This window comes from Gopherus evgoodei, chromosome 1, assembly GCF_007399415.2.
Source record: "Gopherus evgoodei ecotype Sinaloan lineage chromosome 1, rGopEvg1_v1.p, whole genome shotgun sequence".
Taxonomy (NCBI): Eukaryota; Metazoa; Chordata; order Testudines; family Testudinidae; genus Gopherus; species Gopherus evgoodei.
In genome coordinates, this window is record NC_044322.1 from 44,964,304 (window position 1) to 44,985,436 (window position 21,133).

Sequence of the window (21,133 nt, forward strand, 5' to 3'; positions counted from 1 at the left end):
GATTTCACAACCTCCCTTGGTACTTTACTATCTTTATAGTTGGAAACTTTTGTTCTAATATCTAACCTAAGTTTCCCTTGCTGCAGATTAAGCCCTTTAATTTTTGTTCTATCTTCTGTGGACATGGAGAACAATTGATCACCATCCTCTTTATAACAGCTGTTAACGTATGTGAAGACTGTTACCAGGTCTCCCTTCAGTCGTCTTCTTTCAGGACTAAACATGCCCAGTTTATTTAACCTTTCCTCACAAGTCAAGTTTTCTAAACCTTTTATCTTTTTTATTGCTCTTCTCTGGACTCTCTCCAATTTGTTCACATCTTTCTTAGCATGGAATCCAAAATTGGATACAGTACTCACTAGTGCCAAGTAGAATAGGACAATTACCTCCTGTGCCTTACATATGATACTCCATTAATACATCCCGGAATGATATTTGCTTTTTTTGCAGCTGCTTCACATTGTTGGCTCATATTCAAACTTTGATCCACTATAACCTCCTTATCCTTTTCAGCAGCAGTACTTGTACATTTAATTTTAACTTCCTAAATGTAGAACTTTGAACTTGTGTTTATTGAATTTATTCGTGCTGATTTCAGACCAATTCTCCAATTTATCAAGGTCGTTCTGAATTCTAATCCTATCTCCCAAAGCATCTCCTCCCATCTTGGTGTCATCCACAGATTTTATAAGCAAACTCTACTCCATCAGCCTAGTAATTAATGAAAATGGTGAATGCTACCAAACACAAGACAGACCTCTGTGGGAACCCACTCAGTATGTCTTCCCATTTTGACAGTGAACCATTGATAAATATGCTTTGAGTATGGTCTTTCAACCAGTTGTGCACCCACCTTATAGTGATTTCATCTAGATCATATTTCAATAGCTTGCTTATGATTATATCATGTGGCACTGTGTCAAAAGCCTTACTAAATCAAGATATATCATATCTATTGTTTTCCCCCCAACCATTAGACCAGTTACCCTGTCAAAGAAGGAAATTAGATTGGTTAGACATGATTTATTCTTTACAAATCCATGTTGGCTATTACACTATTATCCTTTAGTCTAGATGCTTACAAATTGATTGTTTAATAATTTGTTCCCAGTATCTTTCCAGTTATCAAAGTTAGGCTAACTGGTCTATAATTCCCCAGGTCCTCCATCTGCCCCTTTCTAAAATAGATGCTATGTTTGCCCTTCAGTCCTCAGGGACCTCATCTGTCTTTCATGAGTTATCAAAGGCCATTGCTAATGGTTCAGATTGCTTCAGCTAGTTCCTTAAGAACCCTAGGGTAAATTTCATCAGTCTTTGCCAACTTGAATACCTCTAACTTATCTAAATATTCTTCTACCTGTTCTTCCCCTGGCTTGTGTTTCTTCCCCCTACCCCTTAATATTATTATTTGTGCTAAGCATGTGGTCACAATTAATTGTTTCAGTGAAAACTGAAGCAAAATAGGTATTAAACACTTCAGCCTTCTTGATGTCATCTGTTATTAGCTTCTTCCCCGCTAAGTAGTGGACCTATACTTTTGTCTTTTTCTTGCTCCTAATATATTTATATAGCCTCTTTTTTTTTGCCTTCTATGTCCCTTGCTAGATGTAACTCATTTTGTGCTTTAGCATTTATGGTTTTGTCTCTACATGTTTGCTCTGTTCTTTTTTATTCAATCCTTAGCAATTTGTCTACATTTCCATAAGCTACTTGGTCTTCACTTTTAAGGATCTTCACGTCCTTTCCCTTCCCTACTTATCTTCTTTCATTCACAATCAAGATGTTGTACCCTGCTGTTGATTGGAGTATGATCCTGGCCTCTTTGCCCATTTGTTAAATTTTCAAATAAGCACTTTTGTGCTTTCTTCTATGCTGCCCCTCACACTTGGGAGGGGCTGCCCATAAACATCCAGAAAATTAACTCTTTATCGTCATTCAGAACTCTGCTTAAACCTCTCTTTTTCTATAATGCCTGCAAAAAATTTGGACAATGGTTAGGTTGCTGGTGTGCTAAGACCACTGCCTATCATCCTGACCAATACTGTCTTATTGTTTCCTTGTATTCACCTGTCTGTTGTTTCTTGTCTTAGACTGCAAGCTCTTTGGGGCAGGGAACGTTTTTTGTCAGTGTTTGTACAGCACCTAGCACAATAGGGTCCTGGTCCCCGATTACAGCTTCTAGCCACTATGGTAATACATATTAATAAATAAAAACACTTGTTTCCATTGATATACAGATGCTTATTTCAGTAGCAGTTTTGATCATAGTCTATTTTGCCTATTCCCCAGAACAAGTTATTCAACCACTGATTTTTTGTCAATGTTTTGATGAGGAATTCTTACAAAAATGTTGTCTCTTAACCAGAAAGAAGCCCTGTTCTGGGTGCCATGTGTGTGCAAAGAAGAGCAGAGAGAGACAAATGTATTCATTTTTCATTTAGACAAAAATACACAAGCTATTAAAGGAAGGAAGCACCATCACTTGGCAAACAGATTTATATTAAATTGAACTTTGCTAGAAGTATATATAACTTGTTTCTCAAAAATATACTGACTATGATGATAGCATTAGCACTACGTTCAACTTGTGTAATTTAAAGAGGTTACAGTGGAAATTCCCAGGAGTCTTCTCTTCTGTGAAATTTATTTTTAAAATACCTGACATTTGCTGAAACCTGGTCGATTTCAAGATTTTTATATTTGGTCTTCAGAGTATTTTTTAAAAGCCTCCGGAATATCACTTCTGACTGGGTTACTTTATTAGCATCCATTGGGGAGGTGGGAAATGTGTGATTTCTTGAGAGGGAGAGAGATTACCCCAACCTCCCTTCAAACTGATGGCAAAATGTTAGCAACAGGCTCATGTGAGCCCCTCAGAGCTAGTTCTCACACACATTCCTGCATATCTCACACATATTCAATACTCTCACGTGTATAAGTAATTATAATTTAACTTATAAGTAATTATACCTGATTATGCATTCTTAAAAGCAGATCTTTCACACTATAGAGTTCAAAATGACAGAATGAAAAATAACCCAGTCACCAACAACTCAAATGTTACTAGACTCCTCCTTTCACCATTTGATGACTCGATTATGTGTTGGATTTGTCACTGTCTATATTTATCTATGCATAATTTAAAAAAACCCAGAGAGGTTGATTAAACAATGTTTACTCCATTCTGAGTAAATTTGAAGGTATTTCAACTATGAACTTACTGAGCATCCATCCACATACAGTCTGATAGGTAGGATGTACAACATTAGAAGAAAGGCACTGAATTTTAAAAAATAACCACCTTAGTTACATTTGGAATATCACACCCCAAATTTACTCTGTCGTTATAATGACATCCATTACATTTTAGGACTTCTATTTAAACCAAAAAATTTTTTGGAGTTTGGAAATTTTTTTCTTCCCACGCTCATAATGTTCACGCATACCTTCGTAAACACAGACATACTTGTACATACAAAATACACAAATAAGTAACACAAACAAATTTAATGGTTAAGGTATCAGCCAGTGTCATGTCCTACAAAACATGGGTTTGAGAAATATCATCTAGGAAAATATCAAATAATTACTTGGAATAGTTAGAATTAAAAAGGATTGGAGAAATGAAGTTCCTAAACTCTGGATCACGAGACACAGTATGTACAGTTCGTTAGCACCAGTTAATGGTAGGTAGAAGTTGTTGGGATTTTTTTTGACAAAACATTTTTCATCAGAAAATATGTTGAAACATATGAGTTTCAATTCAGCATTTATCAGGAAGGTTTCTAAGGTCCAGGATGGAATTTCTGGTCAAAAGGAGAAAGTGAGATTCCCCACCCAAAATAGCCAATAGGCTGGTGGTTAGGGCATTCACCTGAAATGTGTGAGATCCTCTGCTCTGCCTGGAAAGAACTTTAACCTGGGTCACCCATAACCCAGGTGAGTGCCCTAACTACCAGGCTACAGCTATTCTGGGATGGGTCTCTCAGTCTCTCCTGTTGAAGCTGTTCTACTTTGTATAACTAATTAAATATTTACTTATAGTGAAGTCATAGGTGCTTACAGTCAGGATGAGCTGTTAGTATTTTTAAATCATTTTATTAAAAATGAATGCAATTATCTTTGTTTTTCAACTGTTTAGACCAGCATTATCCATAAGAATGATAGTTTTATAAAATGTTACCTTTATCTTCATGTTGACTTTTTCTGTTTAAGATGACATTCAAGATTGGTTGATACATTATACAAGTGCTTGTTGTCTGGATAAGTCACAGAATTCTCTTCTACTACATCTTGATATAGGTTTGTTTCCGGAAGTGTTTCATAAGATTCTTGACTCTTTTGGCAATCTTTATTTGTATCCTCCACAATGTTGGCACCAACTAAAAAAAACACGATTGTAATTTGCCAAATGACACCCAAAGTATAATTTATATAGTTTGTCATTTGTATTTATATCAAGATTATTTACAGAACAAGATTATTGCCCTAGAAAACAACAAATTTTACCAATTTTATACATGAAATATTTAATCTATTTTGTTGGATTTTGCAGCTGTGCCCTGACAATTACACACATTCCCTACTGGTCTGAATCTCTCTTGGCTCTCCAGGCCAAGAGCTATAGCAGGGCTCCCCAACCTTTTTCGTCTGGCAGGTGCCAGACGATGAGCCACCAAGGACCGTGGCTGGCAGACGAGCATCCGCCAAAATGCCGCCGAGAAGCATCATCATCCAGAGGCGTCACCACCAAAATGCTGCCGAAAATCAGTGGCATTTTGGCAGCAACCCCTCTGGATGACGCTGCTTCTCGGCAGCATTTTGGCAGATGCTTGGCCACTGGACAGTATGCGGGTGCACATAGATGCCCGGGCGGATGCCATGGTGCCCACGGGCACTGCGTTGGGGACCACTGAGCTACAGGGTATGTCTATACTGCAATTAAACACCTGTGGCTGGCATGTATCAGCTGAATTGGGTTCAAAGAGCTCGGGCTAAGGGGCTGTGTTACTGAGGTGTAGACGTTTGGCCTCAGGCTGGAATTCAGGCTCTGGGATCCCATGAGGGGAGAGGATTGCAGAGCCTGAGCCCAAACGTCTACACAGCCCCTTATACCGAGCCCTGTGAGCCCAAATCAGCAGACATAGGCCAGATTTGGGTGTTTAACTGCGGTGTAGACATACCCTCAGTCTTTCCCACAGGATCTGTCCCCAACTTCAGACACCAATTTGTCTGTCATTCTCCAGGGAACAATTGTATCATGCATTTCCAACAATTTTAGAAGGCCTCACGCCAACTTGTGCAATTATATTAAACACCAAAAGCTGTTCCTTCGATGTGTTTATTCTCCTATGGTATAGTATTTTAGAACACACATATACAGTATATGAAGTACCGTGCATAACTAGACTCTGCTGCAGCTGATACCTTTAGAGAAAGGCTGCCAGAAGGGTATTCTCAGCTGCCTTCAGAGACCTTATGGGCTAGAATGAGAGGATAGATGCAGTTGGTGATTACAGAGAGAGGCTGCTGGAAGCCAGCTTTCCCACTGAAGACAGCAGAATTGTGGGATGGATGCTTTTGATGCTCCCAATCCCCAAAGTAGTAGGACATTGAGTGGAAGCCAGTGGTGACCCACCCATCCTAAGAAATGAAAATCAGAGTGTGAGGCAACTAGAAACATGCTCCTGCCACCGGAACACTATAGGATTCCTTCGCCTAACACCAGGCTCTTGATGTTTCTCATCAAGCCTTTCCTCTGCTGCTTAGGAGCCTGATCCATTGAGGTGTTGATAACTTTCAATACCCACTGAATTCAATGAGAGTTGATGACCCTCAACACTTCACAGATAAAATCTAAGACAACATGTTTTTCACTTTGTAGCCCAATCTATAGATTATATATTAAGTCTATTGATTACTTAAGAATTCCCAATTATCACTTTGAGAGTTGACAGGTTCTTGTCCAAGATCAGGCCCAGCATTATTAAAATTACTATATAGTTGGGAACCCCAACATGCACAACTGCAACACTCACAGTATCCAAATTCTATATTTCCAAATAGTTTATTAATACATTTAGCAAAGTCACAAACACTCTAACTCTCAGATAGAGAGACTACAGAATGTACATCTGAGCAGCCATATACTCACACTGTCTCTTGCAGGATGACCTGAAATGTTAGCCATTATCTTCCTCATCACCATCACCTTCCTCCTCACCACCAGTGGCCATCATTCTGGTCCCTTCCAAGGGCTCCTGCTCTCTCTCTCTCCTATTGCCCAAAGACTGGCATGCAACTTCTATAATACATTACGCTGATGCCACTGTATCTAATGCATAGTCAGTAGGGGTTTTTCTCCTTTTCCTTATGTGTATTTCCTCATCCTACTAATGTTGAAGTGTCCTCTTTCTATAGGTTAGTATAGTGATACATGTAACTACAATTTCAACTCATGATCATATCTGCCATCGCTTGCTTAAGCAGATTTGGGGTTATTACTTTCATATTCCTAGTGGTAGCACTTACTGGAACATTCTACCTCCTACCACTGAGCAAGCTATTCTTCGTTCCTAAAATCTAAAGGTAACCGTTGATCTATGCCAAGGGTTACAGCCTACTTAACCACACTTATGCAAGTTTATGCTTCAGTTAATGTCTTACAGGATATAGGATACGGTAGGCTTCTTCCATTAGAGCTGAATATAATAAAAGCCGCTAAACATAATTAAGGCAAGGCAGTGAATATAGTAAAGGCAAGCCTATGCACTACAAGCTCCATCTGAATTGGATTCAAGTAAACTCAAAGTAAAATTATTTGATTCATTTAATAAAAACTATTAAGGTTGAGAATTTCAAATCACAAGTCAGGAAATTCAAAATTGTGTTCCACAGCAGCTGTAACTCTGCCACATTGTATGTATACTGTATATGGAGGCGTACATTTAATACCATACATTACAGTACGAAATCCTGCACTTGCACATGAAGTAGTTACAGATAATATGGACACAGTAACTTTCAACTTACTAACTTCTACATTAACTGATTGTTGCACTGAATAAATAACATTTACATTCATTTTGTTTCACAAAGTTATGCTTACCAGCCAAAGAACTCCCATTTTCTAATCCATTCTTTTTCTGTTTCCTCTAAAAACAAATAAAATAAGCAATAATAAAGGAGAGAAGAAGAAAAAGGAAATACATATTATGGTCTGGGGGGTTGGGTAAAGGGTGTACAAAACAAAGTCCATGTTACATTCGTAAGTTTTTAAACTGTATTTACAAGGCTTTTGTCCTTTTCATCACACTATCCTGTATTATCTCCTAAAAACTGCCACCATAAAACAACAGCCCTAGAAATAGGCTGTCCTTTCATTGAAAAGTGACAAAAAAAAGGTTAAGAAATATAAAAATTATTTCAGAAATATGAATCAGTCCAACTACTGACTAAACTACTCTGGTATAAACAGTATATAAGTATGTAATAATGAAATATGAAACTATGCTTATGTTCAGAGCTTTAGAATATCTATTTACAGCTCTGCATTGTCCTACTTTGTCAATAATGGGGTATTTCCTAACATGTGAAATTATACTGTACCCTCAACCAGTAGAGAACGCCTGCATATTCAGATATGTATATGTATATAGTGGGACAAATATTCTAAGAGGGCCAAACCCAGCCTCTGTTTTGCATGCATATTATTGAATCACACATATGTGAAGGCACTTGTTACATAGTCTATCACTTGTGCATGCAAGTGATGGATTTTGCATATGTAAATTCTATCAACTGTAAGTGCCAGTGAAATGCTCGAAGTATGGATATAGATATCCATGCATGCAGAGGCTATTTTCTGAAAGTTTGGAAACGGTATATAAAAGTCGTCTTCACCCAAATTCCTGTTTAAATGAGAAGGGTTCTAAGTATGCACAGAGATCTGACACAGCCCTAGGCAATTTGCTCCTCTAAGGAAATTTCAATGTGTGCACTACTTTCCCCAACCCATCCAGCTAGTCTATCCCATTTTAAAATTATTTAAAATAACACTGGCATTAAACTTTTTTTAAAATGTACTGTGTTCCCTGTCCATTCTCTTTTCCTTTCCCTACTTTTTCCTTTCCTTTGCCTATCTATCTTGGCATAACTTTTCTTTTGTCTTCTGTTTTCCCCTTAAACTTATTTTTAGAGTATAATTTTTCTGATTTCCCTTGTCTCCCTTAATTCATTCCTCCACCATTCAGACACACCTTATACATTATCCCATCAACTGAATTCTCCCTTATATACCCTCCAAGCACTTACATTTTATTAAAGCTAATGTTAATAAAATTATATAATACATAGGTTGAGAAAAGAGAGTGTCTGTACATCTGGATATAGTGCTTAGATTATCCACAAATACAAGGTTTGTTTTTAAAGTCATAAGATACATATATATACACATAAGATACATATAATTGCCCTCATCAGACATATAAGGTAGATCTAGGTTCACTTGGTTCTGCCTCTCTGAGGTCCCTTCCAGCCTAGATTTCTATGATTCTAAGCTCTGACAGCTACCAGCGCTGCAGTGTGGCCACATTTGCAGCACTTGCAGCACTGTTGGGAGTGGTGCATTGTGGGCAGCTATCCCAGCATTCAAGTGGCTGCAACGTGCTTTTCAAAGAGGGGGGTGGGGTGGAGTGTTACAGGGAGCGTGGGGGAGACAGAGAGAGTGGATTTTTGGAGCTGACACTGTTCTCAGCTCCCTGCCTTGCAAGTTCTAAGGACTGGAAGATACACAGTGCCTACCTTCAATCATTTTAAAAGTTTTGACCTTTCCCCCACCTGTCTCTTATTCACTAAATGCTAATTATGCACTCCTAAATAGCCGTCAGACCACATAAACCGTTGCTCAACATTACCCCTCCCCCCTCTCTCCTCAAGCAAACAGCTTTGAACATTCCAAAGCAATTCTCCTGCCTTCGCTGGCTCGCTCGCTGGAGCAAAGAGCAGCTGTGTTTGTTTTTTAGCAAGTAGCTACGGGGAGATCGGAGTTCAGCCATTCTTCTGGTTTGTTGTGGACAGGAATTCTGGGATACCTCCTTATACCCCGGAGGCCAATAAAAGCGCTGGTGGTGTCCACACTTGCTGACCAACGCTGGAATCGCTGCACCCGAGGCAGACCAGGTGTACAGCCAGCGCTGCAACCAGGGAGTTGCAGCGCTGGCTGTGCTTTGCAAGTGTGGCCACATCCTGAGTTGCAGCGCTGTAACCCCCTCACCAGCGCTGCAACTCTCCAGTGTAGCCAAGCCCATAGGGTGATTTCTTCTTATCTATCCCCACAAGGTTTGGAGAAAGGCTCTTTTTTTCTCTTCACCAACAGAGGGGAGTGGCACTGAGCTGGGTCTCAGAATAGAGTACACTGACAGAGCGTAAAACAGTTACAGTTTCTGACCAGACAAAGTAAGCTAAGTCCCAGTCAGCCTCTCAGCACATACTCTGAGAGTATTTGTGCTAGAATTGACGGGTAAGGAACTGCAGATACCAGAGGGCTGAGTCTGCTTAGAGGTGGTAGAAGAACAGAAGGAGGAAAAGGAAGGTGGAGGACAGTATCTGCAGGGTAAAAAGAAGGACCCTGAGCAATGGGGAGAGGTTTTATTTTTGTTGACTCGTTCATATATTTTTCTGCTCTGTTCACCTAAACCCTCAATCCTGCTATAAGGTTAGAGCTCTCCCTTGTACAGGGCTTGCAGGACAGGATCTATATAATGCCTCTTCCTTCACTGTTTGAATTCACTTACAAAAAACATGGATCTATCAGCAAGAAATACTCTTTCTCCAAATGAACTGAGTACAGAAGCACAATGATGGGGTGGGGGGTAACAGGAGGGGCATAGATGCTAACACAAATTCACAGTCTCCCCGGTCTCTCCAGGGGAAGGGGAGGTCCCAGCTGGTCCTGTGGGGGTGGGGGAGGGCAGGGACATGGGGTGGCAGCTTCTCCTGTGGCTCTGGCTCCCAGCACCCCCTTGACCCAGCTCCCTGCTTCCCAGAACCCCAGGATGCCATCTGATCACACCGTCTCTTCCACGTATGGTCTCACTCTGGAAGGAGAGATGATGGCTCAGTGAGAACGTAGCAGGTGACCTGGGCCCACTTCTTTGGAAAATTCTGGTTGCACCCTAGAATAAATGGTGCCTCTTTACTCCTAAAATACAGGAAAGCCTTGCAGAGAACTAAAGCCCATACCTCTACAGATGTCTTCCATAGTAAATGGATCTTCTTTGATGTTTTCCAATCAAGAGGAACTATGTAATCATCTGGCAATAAAGACTCTGAAAAAGAACAAGACATTTTCATGGCATTATATTTTTTCAGGTTTCATGTATATCTGAAGGAGATACTGCCAGCTCAAACAAAGCCCAGAATTTAGGTTTTATACAAATACGTTTCTACAGAACCTAAGACAAATTAAAAAAAATTCTATATTTTTTTTTAGTGCCAGTATAAAGATTTTTTTAAACCAAAGATTTTCCTGCAGTATTTACACACCCAAATTGCAGCAGACATTTCAAAAGAAATAATATTGATACTCAAATCAGAATATGGCTAGGAAAGTGGAATTAACACCTATAATTCTGAGGAAAATGCTATGGGTTCTTTAATGATCACAAGTGGCCGGTGCCTCAGGCTATGGCTACACTACAGCTTAAGTCAACATAAGTTATGTCACTCTCCTGAGCAACATAACTTATGCCGACTTAAGCACCAGTGTGGACAGCACTATGTTGGCAGAAGAGCTTTTCCCTCCCAACATAGCTACCGCCACTCGTGGGGTTGGGGCACTGGAATAGAGGGGCCCAGAGGCCATGGCCCTCCTACTTCTTTTGCCACAGGCCCCACCCTTACCCCTCCTCTTCTACCCAAGGCCCTAGCCAGGCTGGCAGCTGGAGCCTGGCTGGGGACCCCAGGTAGCATGAGGTGCCATGCCGCAGACCCTCCAGCAGCAGAGGGGCGGAGAGCAGCCTCCATCCCATGTCCCCACTCCCACTAAGTCCCCCACCCAGGTCAGATGGAGGGTGCATGGTTCTTACCATGGCTGGGCTGTGGCTCCAAGACCCCATCCCCTGGCCAGAGTCAGGTCGGGGTAAAAGCTGCACGGGCAGCTGTGGGGAGCTGAAGACCCTCCTGGCCTGGGTGGGGGGCCTGCAAGGCACGAACACGGCCGGGGCCTGCTTTTGGCCCCCCCACACCAGGTAGGTGGAGGACCTGTGACTCCTGACCTGCTCCAATTTCTGGCTTGTCCAGGGATGGGGCCTTGGGCAGAAGGGACAGGGGCACCCCCACACTTTTCAGAAGCTTCCGCTGCCCTCTGTCATGGGGACTGGAGTAATTAAGCCAACAGGAGAGCTCTCTCCCATCGGGTTAGAACAGCTACACAGAGAACTTATAGCAGCGTAGCTGCACTGGTGCAACTGTTAATGTTTTCATTAAGGAGAGACTACAATTAGAGAGTTAGAAGGTTCACAAGTACCTTGCTGAACAGGGGCCTAAGTGACATCAATTCTGTGAAGATTTGTAGGGCCCTGCAAATCTGTGGATATCTGCTTTATGTCCACAGACCATTTTTTCCGATTGTGGATTCGATGAGAATATAAATTTTGAATCTGGGCAGGGCTCTAAAGATTTATGCACACTCAAATATATACAAGGGAATAGTCCCATTGTAAAATTAATCATGTGCCTAAATCTGAAGAATTATGGCTTAAGCAGTTCATTCTTTTTTTTTCTTTCTGAAAGGGTTTACACTGCATGACTTAGTATACATTTAATGACACTAGAATATGAAAATTCAAGCTCTGTTCATTTACCGTCTAACCATGACATCTGAAGGTGTGGACTGCATGATTAAAAGAATATGTTCAGTACTAGAAAATATACTTTATAGTTTTTAATTTCAATTTCAAATTAAATTTGATTGGGGTAAAATTTTCATACTGCTGAAGTGATTTGAGAGAGAATGTCTGTTTGAAAGTCAGTGGGATTACGACTCCAAAATGCCTATGGCACATTTGAAAATGTAATGTAGGCGCTTTTGAAAATTTTACCTTATAACTTTACATTCTTAGGAAAGGGATACTACTGTATTACAAAGGTGAAACAAACATTTACCAACAAAGAAATACAAATCCAAATAGCATGTGTTTTCATGCAGTTTCCTAAATGACAGGTTAAACATTTACTCAGTATGATGCATTTATGCAGCTGAAATTGCAACACAGCTACAAGGACATCATTCCTTGGATTTAAAGTTAGTAAATACTCAGCATTACTCAAGATCATGCAATGAGTGTAAACTGCTAACAAAAGAAAACAATGATCATTGCGAAATAGATAATTTACAGAGCTGAAAAGCAAAATCTTGGTGCAAAGTACCATTTGCAAGACACTAAGTGAATGCCATCAAAAGTATCTATATTGGCAAGCAGTGATCAGCTACAGTATATTATCATATTTGTGTAATTGCTAGTTGCAATAAGAAACAGACATATCATTAGGAACTGTTAAAAATAAATAATAAATAAATAATAATAATTAATAATAATATTACCCAGTGGAAATCCAGGAGAACCAAAAAGGTCTACAAGTTGAAATGCAAATCCCAATGACAAGGGAAGACCCAAAAAATTGGATTTAGTATTTAAAGTATCTTGATTAGCTTCAATTTGTGAGGACTGTGATGGCTTACTTTCATCTGCTTCGTGCATATCTTCATCACAGCTTTCAAATACATTAGGGTATGTGGGACAGTCTGATGTTACTTTAACAGAACACAAAATATCTGGTTGACTATTTGTAAGCTCTGAAGAGAACAGTTCACTCTCATCTTCTTTTTTATCAAGTATTTTTTCTTGTTTAAAAGTTGTAATTTGTTCCTTACTTGTTGAAGAAACTATACAAAAACTAGAGGGAAACTTCTGAGCTGGAGAAAAAACAGCCTTCTTTGAAAGACACAGAGATTGTCCCCACTGACTACTATGGAAGAGAGATTCCACACCATGGTTAAGTGAAGAATCTGTCACATCATTATTAGAAGGTGTTAGATGTTCTTGAAATTCAAGGTTTTGTTCACTCTTCTTTTCACTGTCCTTATTTGCAATTCTCTCTTGTTCTGTTTTCAAAACATTTTCTGATAGGTTATCATCCATCAAAAGAACATCCTTCTGTCCCTCCTTTGTACTAACAGCAATCTGCCTTGGTAGATGAAAGTTTGGTGCCAAGTTGAAAATCCTTTTGCATCTTCCTTTTTTCTTTGATGGAACTGGTGTACCTACATTGCTTGGAACATTGGCTTCAGCTAAGCAGTTTGGGACAGTGACTCCTGACTCTATAAATGAAATATTATGTACTTTGTCAATCAGCGGTGACTGTAGACCACCATGTGTTACAGTGCCACCCTCTTCAGTTAATGTTTGCAGACTGATTTCTTTTTCTAATTCTTCATTAGATTCATGAGTTTGTTCTACTGTGCTGTCAGGATAGGTCTGTTTAGGCCGCCTCACTCTTTTTGGTCTTTGCTCACATATGAATTTATGGGCACCCTCAGGCCAAGAACAAGAACCTGATCTATCAGAGCCAAGCTGGAATTGTATATCAGTTAAATCAACTGAAAAAAAAGCCCAAGGATTTTTCTCATTCCTTTTTGATGTCTGTCTGTCTTTCGTGGTTTTATCAGGCAAGACAACACAAATTTCAGATGTTTTCAAATCATGCTGGAGAGACAGGGTTTCTTTTTTTCCATTACTAACATTTAACAATTTACTTTTTAGGTCAGGTTCACTTGCAATTTGATCTAATGTAAGTTCATCTTGATTGTTTAACATCATAGAACTATTTTCTTTACTGTTATATTCTGTGTCTAGAACAGACCTGTGATCATTTGTATCTAAGGAATTGCTCTCATTTACCATAAGGTTTTTATTTTGGTTATGATCAACCTCCTGATCATCAAGTGTATGTTCAAATTCAATTAAGTTCTTATTAGGAGCAGATGTCAAATTTATTAGAAATGGACCGTCATATTCTGTAAACAAGTCACTTTTCACTGGACAAGCTAATGTTGCTGAAGTCTCAGACACAGCAACAGGTAAACTTCCTGTTTGATGCTTTGTAGATTTGGGGCTTTCATTACAATCACCATTGGAACGATCTTCACAATTTTCGTCTCCTGGATTTCCATTAAATGTAAATACTGATTTTCTGTTTTCTTCTTCTGAATCTTTCTCTTCACTGTCTGATGTTTCCTGGTCATCAGGAATTAGATGACAAGGGGCTCCATCTGATTTTTTCTCTGTGATTTTAACATTATCATGCTTCATTTTTCTGTTTCTTTTTCTCCTCTGTTTAGCTTTGCTCAGTCTGTGCCCAGGTTTCTTCTTAATGTCTGTTACCCTAAATGTAGAATAAAAAACTAAATATGAAAGAAAATCCATAGCAGTAATAACCTACTCATAATATGCAGCTTTAGGAAAAAATATTTATTCAGCTACTTGAGTAATCAAGTTTTGATCCCTTCACAACTGAAATTTTTGTTTTTTTAAATCTTGATACTTCATTTAAAAAGTACCATTTCTGTATATTTCAAAAACATGATGTAAATGTATCTTACCATTCACAAAGTATCTTTAACTGTTTAACATATACACAAGGAATTTTAGTTTGAATCTCATTTCAAAAACTTCCAACTTAAAACAAAGCAGTAGGTAAAGCAGCATTTTCAGGCGTCTTTCAAAATTATGAATGATTGATCCCACTAGTTGTTCAGCATCTAGGGTTTGCCCATGTTCTGTAATTTTGTGAAGTTCCACCTTGTGCAATATTCAGAATGATGGAAAATGGGTAGAGAGTAACACGATCTGTTTTCCTTCTGTTAGAATATCCCACTGATAACAGAGTGTTTTTCTATTGGACAAAATAGATTAGATGGACTCAATAATTCAGAAAATACTAACTACAAAAAATCCTGATTGACATACAAGTTTAATAATTATTACCATTCTCTCAGACCTACTGCCCAAGGTACCATGTTTAGCCTGTGTACACATACAGTTTATCAGGGGAGTACAGTACCTCTACTTCCTTACTTATTTAATTTGGAATAAAGTGGTACCTCATGACTGTCAGAAAGGAAGGCATATTTAGGCCTTCCCGAAGCCTGCTGGATTTTAAGAGTCTGTTCTGATAATGTTCAATAGTTTAAGCATACGTAGAACTGTATCTGTAACAAATTGGAGAATAATTATGTTTATTGCTGCACATGTGTAAGAAATCGCAGAGTAATCATGTTTGTGAGAACAAAAAGAGCTAAACTAATTAAAAAGCTAGAAAAGATTAGTTTGAACTAATACTAAACCTGTACTGATGGGGAAGGGGTGTTAACATGGAAATGAGAATAATATATATGTATAAGAAAAGATAAAAAATTATAAATAAGTTTGTGTAACAAAGGGAGGTTAAAGCTGTAGAGTCTGGTGCTGGAGGTGACTGTGATGAGATTGTTCTAATGAGCTTCCTACTTATAAGTAACTGATCACTACTTGCTGAGTATTTTGCCGTAATAAATATTTGTTAGACCCATCTGTTGAGTAAGTGAACCTCAATCCAATGACCTAAGTCTACTAGAGACCAATTAATTTAGTAGTAGGCAATTGTGTAAGATTACTTCTGAATCTCAGGTCTATAAATATGAATTGTTGGGCTCCACTTCTCATCAAGGTTAACAGGCAACAGTACAAATAAAAATGGCAACTAAACTTTTTGGCATCACACTTCCCAATTACAGGTTTCTAACCAAACTAAGCTCTAAATAAAGAAAATAGAGATAACTAGGGAAACCTATTACAGGAATTTAATATAGTCTATAGATATACTTTTATTCATAGAGCAGAACAGTGAAAGGAAGGTAATTCCAAATAAATCTAAGAGGTTGATGACCTATAAAGGTAAAATAGGTTTCTTTTTGTATCTTCATCTACACCAGAACAGACTGATACAATTTGAGAAGTGATTCTATAGAAATAAAAAATGAGGGAAAAGTTGACACCACGAGTAGAGTACCACATCCATACCTTGAGGCCACATCCACAGAGATTTGTTTCCTCTCTGTAATACCTGGTAAGAGAGTGCAAGAATGACACACCTGTCATCTTATAAATATCATTTTCCATTTCTTTACTGGAAAAAGTATTGTTACTTATCTTGTACAGTAACTGGAATTCTTCAAGATGTTTGGTCCCTATGTGGATTCCACTTGAGATGTGCACGTATTCCATGTGTCCGAGACCAAAAGATTTTTGTTAGCAGTATCATAGAATATCAAAGTTTGAAGGGACCTCAGGAGGTCATCTAGTCCAACCACTGATCCATGCCTGCACCCTTCTCCTCCTTGTGTTCTGAACTGAGCGCATCAGCGGCACAGTACACTGACAACTGCTCCAGTTCTTTCTCTATAGTGAATGACCAGAAGGATCCACAGGAGGAGGGTGGGTAGTGGAATATGTATAGGGACTACACATCTCAAATAACTCCAGTAACTGCACAATAGAAGTAACTGTACTTTCTTGGAGTGATGGTCCGTATGTGTATTCCACTTGAGGCGGCTTACATACTGTATTCATTGAGAAGGGGAGGAGGGTGAGGAACCTTCCTCTACCACAGATTGGAAGACTGCTCTGCCAAAGGCTGCATCTGCTGTAGAGGCTTGTACTAGTGTGTAATGTCTCACAAAGGTGTGCACAGGGTCCCACCTTGCTGCTTTACAGATTTCCACAAGAGGGACACTTCAAAGCAAAACTACTGACATAGCCTGGGTTCTGCTCAAGTGGGTCCTCATACTTGTGGGGGAGAGGTCACAGTTAGTTCATCGCAAAGCAAGATTCAGCCTGAAATCCCTTTGCAAAGTTTCTGTGAGGAGACTGCCTCCCCACTTGTGCATTCGGCAAAGGGGACAAACAGTTTGGGGCAGAGGTTCTCAAACTGGGGGTCGGGACCCCTCAGGGTTCATGAGATTTTTACATGGGGGATCACAAGCTGTCAGCCTCCACCCCAAACTGTGCTTTGCCTCCAGCATTTATAATGGTGTTAAATATATAAACACATGTTTTTAATTTACAAGAGGGGGTGTACTCAGAGGTTTGCTATGTGAAAGGGGTCACCAGTACAAAAGTTTGAAAGCCACTGGTTTAGGGGATTTCCGGAAGGGTTTTGTCCTTTTGTAGGTGTAATGTCAAGACTCAACAAACATCCAGAGAGTGTAGCTGCTTTTGCAGTTTGGTGGCATGTGGCTTCACACAGAAGACAGGTGAGTGGATGACCTTGTTCAGATGCAATTCTGAGATTACTCTGGGGAGGAATTTAGGCTATAACCTCAAGGAAACCTTGTCCTTCTGGAAGACCATATAGGGAAGGTACACCATAATGACCTACTGCTCATTTACTTTTCTTGCTGAGGTAATTGCACCCAGAAAGGTAACCTTTGTAGCTAAATAAGCAAAGGAAATGGAGCTAATGGTTCAAATGGAACATTCATTAATGCTATTAGGGCTAAACTGAGATCCCATACTGGGGTAGGTTTCAGTCCCAGAAGAAAGTTTCTGACAAGTTCCTTCAGAAACTGTTCTGTAGGAGGATGGGCAAAGACCAAATGTTTGTCCACTGGAGAACGAAAGGCACAAGTTACTCAAGAACACTTGCAAGGAGATGATAGATAATCTCCATGTTTTTAGAGAGAGGAAGTAGTCCAGAATAGTAGGGATCTCAGCATCCTCTGATGGTCTATGATGATTCTGGCACAGGGTAGAAAATCTTTTTCATTTAGCTGTATAGCATTTTCTTATGGAGTCTTTTCGGCTATAGCTAAGAATGGATTGTACTATCTCTGAGCATGATCATTCTGTGTTTGCCATCCATCATAATAACCTGTTAAAGGGAGAGATGCTGAGTTGGGGTGGAGGATCTCGCCTTTGTCCTAGGTCAAAAGGTCTGAGAAGAGCTGAATACAGAGAAACAGGTATGAGGTCACCTGGAGAAGGCTAGTGAACTAAAACTTTCTCAACCACTGAGGAAAAACTAAGGACAACCAATGCTTTGTCCTGTATGATTTTACTCAGGATTCAGCGTTAAGAGAGGGATGAGTGGGAATGCATACATCAGTGTTTCTGGCCATTGTACTAGAAACATATCCCCTCTGGAGTTGAGGCCCGAGCCACTCTGGAGGAATATGCCAGCTTTTCTTGTTTTCTTGGGATGCAAAGAGATCCCACAATGGGAATCCCCACTGTTGGAATAAACTCTTTGGACTGGGGTATAGAATCTCTGTATGTGTTGATGTGGTAGGGGGACACAAAAGTCCCATCAAAAAGATTTCTTGGTGGGAGGCTGGGGATAGAAGGATAATGAAGAAGGAACCTTCTGTTCACTATAATGCATTCTTTGGTGTTTTCTACGAGGTCTGAAAGCTCTTTGATGGTAATGACCGAGGAGATGGTAATTGCATGTAAGATTATGCCTTAGGATATATATCCTCCTTGGTGCTGGAGTGCAGGTACCCAGAGTACAAAGAGTTGCTCTTGAGTCTTTGAGGATATGTAATAATTCCTCTGTTTTCTCACTGAATACGTTATTTCCCATGAAAGGCAGATCCTCTGTAGTGGACTGAACTTATTTTGAAAATCTGGAGAACTGGTATCACAAAGCTCATCTCATAACTATGAAATGTTTCCATCGAGCAGGGAGGCTGTACCTGCTGCATTCACCGAAGCCAGGAAGGGCCAATCTAGCTAGCAATTTACCTTCATCAATGATTGCTTGGAACTGAAATCTATTCTTTTGAGGTAGTTTGTTAGTGAATTCAGAAAGCTTATTGTAATTAATAAAATCATACTTAGATATCATAGAATCATAGAATATCAGGGTTGGAAGGGACCTCAGGAGGTCATCTAGTCCAACCCCCTGCTCAAAGCAGGACCAATACCCAATTAAATCATACCAGCCAGGGCTTTGTCAAGCCTGACCTTAAAAACCTCTAAGGAAGGAGATTCCACCACCTCCCTAGGTAACCCATTCCAGTGCTTCACCATTCTCCTAGTGAAAAAGTTTTTCCTAATACCCATCCTAAACCCCCACTGCAACTTGAGACCATTACTCCTTGTTCTGTCATCTGCTACCACTGAAAACAGTCTAGATCCATCATCTTTGGAACTCCCTTTCAAGTAGTTGAAAGTAGCTATCAAATCCCCCCTCATTCTTCTCTTCTGCAGACTAAACAATCACAGCTCCTAGAGCCTCTCCTCGTAACTCATGTGCTCCAGCCTCCTAATCATTTTTGTTGCCCTCCAGTGTACTCTACAATTTTTCCACATCCTTCTTGTAGCGTGGGGCCAAAAACTGGACACAGTACTCCAGATGAGGCCTCACCAATGTTGAATAGAGGGGAATGATCTCGTCCCTTGATCTGCTGGCAATGTCCCTACTTATACAGCTCAAAATGCCATTAGCCGTCTTGGCAACAAGGGCACACTGTTGACTTATATCCAGCTTCTTGTCCACCATAACCCCTAGGTCCTTTTCTGCAGAACTGCTGCCAAGCCATTCAGTCCCTAGTCTAGCAGTGCATGGGATTCTTCCATCCTAAGTGCAGGACTCTGCACTTGTCCTTGTTGAACCTCATCAGATTTCTTTTGGCCCAATCCTCTAATTTGTCTAGGTCCCTCTGTATCCTATCCCTACCCCCCAGCGTATCTCCCACTCCTCCCAGTTTAGTGTAATCAATGCTTGGTAGTTCACTATGTAGAACTACAAACTTGCTGATGTGAAATTCATTCTTCCAAAGAGGGCTACACGTTTGGTCTTCTTGTTTGTGTGTGCAGATCCAGCTTGGCTGTTGCTTGTTCCTTCTGGTGACTGCCTGCACCACTAAAGAGTTTGGCGCACAGTGTGAAAGTAACTTTTCTGCCCCCTTTAATGATACAAAGTATTTCTTCTCCATTCATTTAGGAGTGGGAGTGCAAGTGGCCGGAATATGTCAGCTATTTTGGCCAGTTCTAAAATAGCCTCATTAACAGACAGTGCCATTATACTGGGACTAACGCTCTAGAGGATATCCAGTATCTTATGAGGGGTGTCATATACTTCCTCCAGTGGGATCTGGTGTGCATCTGCAATTCTCTTCAGTAGGCCCTGGAATTGCTTGTAGTTATCAGGTGGCGATGGCGAGGCTGCTATGACTGCTTCATCTGGTGAGGATGTTGATAATTCTTCAGCAACGAGTGGTTCCACCTGTTCAGGTTGCTCCTCTTTCTCAGTGTCCCTGAGCAGGTTAAGGCTCTTCCCCAGATGGGGGAAGCCTGTCTTGACTCGCCTTGAAACTTTGCCTATTTGGTATGCCTCATATGTGGATTCCAGGGACCCCAATAAGTGTGAGGGATCATAGGTAAGGATATGATTTAATCATGGAAGTCACATCAATTAACAAACCTCCATGACTTCTTTGGCTTCAGCCAGTGGTGGGGATTGGAGCTGTCAGTGTCCTCCCCCCACCCCGCCATGGAACTCAGGCTTTAGTCCTTTAGTCTCCCTCCTCCCACCAAAAAAAACAAACAAACAGTTTTAGTAAAAGTCATCAACAGGTCCCGGGTTTCTGTGGATTTTTGTTTATTGCCTGCAACTTGTCCATGACTTTTACTAAAAATAACCATGATAAAATCTTAACCTTAATCATAGGGGTAACAGGGTGGTGCCCATGGAGGAGGACACCATTGGTTCCAAGTTGGGTATTCCTTCCTGTGAGATTTGGAGGGTACCCTGGAGATCCTGGAGCCTCTCTTGGGGCTCACTTCCCACTTTGATAAGGGTGGTGAAGCTCTCCCACTCATTCCAGACTTATTGGAGGAGAATGAGGTCTCTGTGACAATAGGAGGTGTTGTTGGTACCTGTGATCTCATGATTCAGCTGGCTGACAATACTGGAAAGTGGCAAACTGTTGGTGTAGGGACCTGCTTGGTTAGGACTGGATCTGAAAATATGGGTGATTCTGGGTCTACACAGATCATAAGGTCTTCCAGCATAGCGTATCTAGTGGCAG

At 40.3% G+C, this 21,133-nt stretch overlaps 1 protein-coding gene across 2 annotated transcripts in view; it reads right to left on the reverse strand.

The window, feature by feature from the left end:
- The window catches only part of N4BP2L2 (NEDD4 binding protein 2 like 2), a 114,870-nt gene that overhangs the window by 3,951 nt on the left and 89,786 nt on the right, over positions 1 to 21,133 (reverse strand). For both annotated transcript variants that reach the window (XM_030563119.1, XM_030563110.1), the window contains 4 exons: positions 12,605 to 14,445; positions 10,243 to 10,328; positions 7,109 to 7,154; positions 4,184 to 4,382 (listed from right to left, as the gene is read on the reverse strand). In XM_030563119.1, coding sequence (XP_030418979.1) covers positions 4,192 to 4,382; positions 7,109 to 7,154; positions 10,243 to 10,328; positions 12,605 to 14,445 — 2,164 coding nt within the window. In that variant the 3' untranslated portion in view covers positions 4,184 to 4,191. The remainder of the gene's footprint in view (positions 1 to 4,183; positions 4,383 to 7,108; positions 7,155 to 10,242; positions 10,329 to 12,604; positions 14,446 to 21,133) is intronic.